Below are 6,025 nucleotides of genomic sequence, written 5' to 3' on the forward strand. Positions count from 1 at the left end.
GTGAGTGTAACTTTCACAACACAAATCACTGTGTCATTAGGCTGCATAACAAAGTGAAGCATGTGTTTTGTAAGTGCAAATATTAAGACTACACAGGCACAAGTGTAAAAGACCAACAACATACTAAACTCCACTCAGGTCTAACTGTTTCCCAGAAAAAAAACCACATATAAACCCTGTTGTCCTGGCAACCCTGGCTACCTAATGAGTGTCAACCTATAGTGGACACACAAAACATTGCACACATAAACACTGTACATATAATGACACTCACAAATATGTAAATGCAACATGTACACCATGAAGAAAAACACAAATTTTTGTCCTTGGTACAAGATTTCAAACAGTACAACACTGCATGTTTTGTCATTGTAAGTGTAAGTAGGTAATCATTTTTTGTAAAAAAAAAAAAAAAACTTACTTTCCACGGCAATATGAACACTCCCTGAACTGGCTTCAGGGGCTTCCTCTGCCCATTCACTGGGTGGGGATGTTGGCTGGATGGGTGAAGGCGGCTGGATGGGGGAAGGCGGCTGGATGGGGGAAGGAGGAGGGATTGGGGAAGGAGGAGGGATTGGGGAAGGAGGAGGGATTGGGTAAGGAGGCTGGATGGGGGAAGGAGGCTGGATTGGTGCTGGAATTTCAGAGGGGGGGTCTGATTGAGAGGGCGAGGGGGGCGGAGAGAAAGTTAAGCCAATAGAGGGTGAGGGGGGCAGAGATGGTGATTTAGAAGTTGAAGGAGAAGGGGTATGGGAAGGAGGAGAAGGGGTCCCAGAAAGAGATGGAGAGGTGTGGTGAGAAGGGGAGTGTAAAGTGGTGTGGGCCAGGGAAGCTGAGGGGGACTGGGAAGATGAGGGGGACTGGGAAGATGAGGGGGACTGGGAAGATGAGGGGGACTGGGAAGGGGAGGGGGAGTGAGAAGGGGAGGGGGAGTGAGAAGGGGAGGGGGACTGGGAAGGGGAAGGGGGCGGAGAGGTCTGCCGTTGTTGTTGTCCTATAATGATATTTTTGACAACATTTAGTTTACATGTGAAATTACATAGTAAACAATTTCAATTTTCAATGTTCTGTTCCATGTAAAATACAGTGTTTTTTAGAAATGAAAATCAAACATGTATAAATCCTATTCATGTTGGCCACAGCAAACAAAATGAGTCCTAACTTTTACTTTGAAGCTCATTCCGTAATCTAGTCCATTGAGTCATATTGATTGGTCTAGGCAACATCACCAGATCACTATTCAAGGCACCTTATTATATAGGCAGCAATGATCAAGTATTTGGGAACAGTTTCCTGGCTGGTTATTAATTCTTGAAAACATGCACTTGTTTGGTGACAGTTTGCTACAGTCAGTACTGTTTGCCCTAACCACACACACTGTCCTATTTTGTAAAAAAACACACTCAGCGTTGCAATTAGCCTACCACTTAGTGTAAATTTGCACAATGTTTGCTAATATTCTTATGTAATGTAACTTACTTCGTGTATGCATAGAACGTATTTGCTGGCGGATCTCCGCCAACAGCTCGGGAGTCCTCCTGCGGAGATCACTCCATCTCCTCTCAAGTTGAATGATTGACCGCCTGCTGCGGACGCGAGTCCGCAGCAGGCGGCGGACCTCCGCGTAGGCCTCGCGCTTCACCCGATTTGGGATGAAGCGCCCAACGCGGCCTACGCGGCGGTCCATCACCGCAACCAGGACGCGGAGCTCACGCCTGGTGAACGGTGCAGCACGCATCTTGGCAATGGCGTTTTCCTTATTTGGGCATATATTTATAGCGTCTGTTAGCATGTGATTGGTCATAAATCTGTTGTCATTTCTAATAACTTTATTGATCTTTGCAATGCTGTGAAGAGCAGTGTTATTTCGCACGAGCGGAAAAACGCATCCGCAGAAGTAAATTTTTGCATAAAAATAAACAAAAGAATATATAAAAAACCATAACACAAACAGACACAGAGACACACAGTTTTGAATAAAATTGTAAACATATCTGTGTACTCACCACAGTTTGTGTGATCATTCAGCTGGACAGTCACAAAGTGGGCAACATTCAATTTCATTTGTTTTTGTGTTTGTTTAAATAATCAAGATTTTAGGATATAAAACAAATAAGGACACTATTTAGCCACATCACATTATATTTTGTACTAATCTCAAATTGTAAGCTTAACGTGTTAACGGATTTTTACTTTTTTAAAAATGACAAATAAACAAAAACTCCAAAACCATTACACAATGACCTTACAATCTCAAACAAAATGTCAACATTACAAACAAAACATAAGCATACTATGCTTTGTTTTTTTAACATAAAAATAATATAAAAACACTATACCTGAAATATTCGGCAACAATCCTTGCCCTCACTTGGCTCCCCCTCCGTGTAACACTCCCACCACCGAAGTGTCGAACAACCCCTGGCTCCTCATCAGGCAATTCCTCTGCCTGAGGAAGCTCTACACTACTCCTTACCGCGATATTATGTAGTATTGCGCACAGGACCACTATTTTACTTGCCATCTCCGGCGAATACATGATGTCGCCACCAGTGCGGTGGAGCACACGAAACCGCCCTTTAAGGACACCAATTGTGCGCTCCACCAGCTGCCTAGTGGCAGTAAGCGCGGAGTTAAATGCCATCTGTGGTCCTGGCCTGGGATTACGGTAAGGAGTCATGAGCCAGGGGGTGCAAGGATATCCACGGTCTCCTGTTTGAGGAAAAACCTTAAATTAAAAAGAGTATATTATAAATTTTCATTTATTTTTAAGATAAAAAATATCTTCAAACTCACCCAATAACCACATGTCTGCTCGTTGACTTGCTCTTAATCTCTGCCATATCCCTGATTGTCTAATGACATATGCATCATGTGAACTTCCAGTAAACTTGGCATTCAGGGAAAGGATCTGGAGGGATGGCCCACAAACAACCATTACATTCAGAGAATGAAACAGTTTCCTGTTTCTATAAATTTCTTCATTATGTCTTGGTGGCTGAATAGCAACATGTGTGCCATCCACAACCCCAATAACATGTGGGAAGCGACTACCACCTTCCTCAAATTGCCGCTTCACCACATCTAGGGCACCAACATCCAAAGGCATATCAATGAATTGCTTCACCCGCTTTAGGAAAGCCTGGCAGACACGCCGCAGGACCTTACTGAACTGGCCCTGCGACATGCCAACCAGGTCTCCCACAACATGTTGATATGAGGCTGTAGCCAAAAAATGTAACACAGCAAGGAATTGTGTCAATGGTGGTATTGCTGTAGGATACCGAATTTCAGACTCCAGATCACTCTCTATTATGGAGAGAGTGTCTAGGATTAGATGTGGTGGCAGCCTGTATCTACGCACCACCACATCATCTGGCATCCCAAAAAGTAGGACACGGGTTCTGAAAATTGGTGGCCTAGCACGCCTCCGTTGCCTTGGTTGATGAGGAGCCGGTTGTGGTTGTGGGGCTGGCGGTTGGGGTGGGAGTGCTGGCGTGGGTTGGGGAGGTAGGGCTTCTGCTGCGATAAATATCGACATAACACACTTTTTTGAGATAAAAACAAAAAAATGTTTAATACTCCAAAACTATTTATTAAAAAATATACAAACAATAAATGTATAAAAAAAGGTGGAGTTCACTTACTGCAGGAGCGTACGACATTATTTCTGGGTTCAATTCAGGATCAAAATGAAAAAAAAAAAAAAAAAAAATTATTAAAAAAAACTACATATGTTAATTTGAGAAAAACCAAAAATGTAAGTTTCTAGATTTCTGAGCATCAAACACATCACAAACACCATAAAACAAATATAAATAAAAATAAAATAAAGGAAAAAATTCAATCAAGTAACAAAAAAAAAACCATTTAGTAGCTAGGCCAGGCAAGAAAAACACTACTTTGCAGATCAATCCAGGTAAGAAAAAATACTTGTCTTTACAAAATGGCAAAGAAACATAATAACAACACTTTGAACAAACACAAACAGGCACCAACACAGGCAAAGGGCACTTACCTGATCCAAAATCAATAAAGTTTTTGTGTTTTCTTGCACACCAAAAACTCAAAATATACAAGGGTTTCCTCACCCAAAAAACAACTCCTACAAGAGAACAAAAATGACAGTCAAAAACAACATACAGACCATTCAAACAAACAAACAACAACAACACAGGCAAAGGGCACTTACCTGATCCAAAATCAATAAAGTTTTTGTGTTTTCTTGCACACCAAAAACTCAAAATATACAAGGGTTTCCTCACCCAAAAAACAACTCCTACAAGAGAACAAAAATGACAGTCAAAAACAACATACAGACCATTCAAACAAACAAACAACAACACAGGCAAAGGGCACTTACCTGATCCAAAATCAATAAAGTTTTTGTGTTTTCTTGCACACCAAAAACTCAAAATATACAAGGGTTTCCTCACCCAAAAAACAACTCCTACAAGAGAACAAAAATGACAGTCAAATCAAAGAAGCACAGGTTTATTTACAAAAATGGACTTGCAAAATATATCTGTGTTTTTTAATAAAAATTAAAAAAAAACCAATAAAAAAAAATTTTAATTCAAAAAATTACCAAGAAGATTTCCTGAATACTCACAAACGAAAAAACGCAACAAAAAAATGTCTATATTCAAAACGCAAACGAAAGGACAAATGTATGCTTGACAATTACTCACTCTGCAAATTCCTATAGCACCTTCACGCACAAGCCAACAAACTCAAGTGAAACTCCAAACTACCTACACTCACAGCTTGCAAAGTAGGCCCTTAAATAAGCAGTGCAATCAACCAGATTGTGTACACCTGTGTGAATTAACGCTTCGCACGTAGGTATATAAGCGCACACACCTCGCCGTACACGTCATCACAAACATGGCTTCTCGTGAGCAAATCGCAGCAGAGATGGACCGCATTGCAGAGCAGGAGATGGCATTGCGGAAAAGACGCCTAGATTGCCAAAGGCGCATGCTGGAATACGCCTCTGCGGATGTTGAAGAGGCAGGACCTAGTACTCTGCAAATGTCTGCTTCTGAACCACAACAATTGAGTGGGGATACCCTGCCACACACACAAAGTGACCAAACTGAGGAAGAATTGGCTTTAGCCACACAAACACAACAGGCAGAAGCTGCTAGTGAGGAGGAAGATGGTGATGACCAACAAGAAGAAACCTCACAGGCTACCTCCAGACGGAAGAAAAGACAGCCTGCATTCACTAAGAGGGAGTTGCGTGTCTTGGTCACGCAGGCCATGTCCAAAATCCATAGAGGCCCAAAAAACATGGGGGCAGCTTCAAAAGGTCGCATCTGGAGAGACATCACAAAATCTGTGAATGACGTTGGCTCTGTCGTCAGAACATCACAGGAAGTGAGACGACGGTAAGTGCATATTGACAGTCCTTTTTCTGTGCTAAGTTGACTAAAAAATGTAGTTACATGTGATGTTATGTCTAGCAAACACAAGCAGAACACGTGTCCTATATATTAGCTTAGACAAATAATAAGACTCTACTTTGTCCCTCTTTCACAATACATATGTAGGTGGGCCGACTTCAAATCCCGCCTGAAGGCAAAGAGGGCTGCGGAGTGGAATGCCTCAAGGGCTACAGGTGGAGGAGCACCTGTCGCTGTGGAGTATACTGACTTGGAGGAGATGGCGATGCCCTGTGTCAGTTATGAGGAGGGCCAAGGGGTGTCTCATATGGACACGGACCTGCCTGAGATCCTGACGGGACATGACTTGGAAGGTAAGTTTACACATTTAGTTGGCTGTAATTTTGACAGTATTTCTAATAACAAACTAATTTTGTATCCTACTTTTTTCCCACACATTCTTCTATTTGCTTGCCACAAAACACAGCACAGGGGGGTGATCCGTTTGAGTCACAGGACGGTTATGTGGTTGAGGCTGAGGTGGAGGGACCTAGTGAGTCTGGCAGTGTGGGCCAACAAATCCCACCTCTGCAAGTTCCTACTGGCCCCCCCACCCAACCCTCTGCTATCCCGGAGAT

General features: G+C 42.5%; 1 protein-coding gene across 1 annotated transcript; it reads right to left on the reverse strand.

Annotated features, from left to right (window-relative positions):
- Window positions 1–609: 609 nt before the first annotated feature.
- On the reverse strand, window positions 610–3,516 carry LOC135057661 (putative nuclease HARBI1). The gene is made up of 4 exons (XM_063963466.1): window positions 2,797–3,516; window positions 2,340–2,712; window positions 2,007–2,028; window positions 610–994 (listed from the first exon to the last, which is right to left on the reverse strand). The coding sequence occupies exons 1-3, from the start codon at window positions 3,380–3,382 to the stop codon at window positions 2,025–2,027; spliced, it is 963 nt and encodes a 320-aa protein (XP_063819536.1). The 5' UTR covers window positions 3,383–3,516; the 3' UTR covers window positions 610–994; window positions 2,007–2,024.
- Between the last annotated feature and the right edge of the window lie 2,509 nt (window positions 3,517–6,025).

This window comes from Pseudophryne corroboree, chromosome 3, assembly GCF_028390025.1.
Source record: "Pseudophryne corroboree isolate aPseCor3 chromosome 3, aPseCor3.hap2, whole genome shotgun sequence".
Taxonomy (NCBI): domain Eukaryota; kingdom Metazoa; phylum Chordata; class Amphibia; order Anura; family Myobatrachidae; genus Pseudophryne; species Pseudophryne corroboree.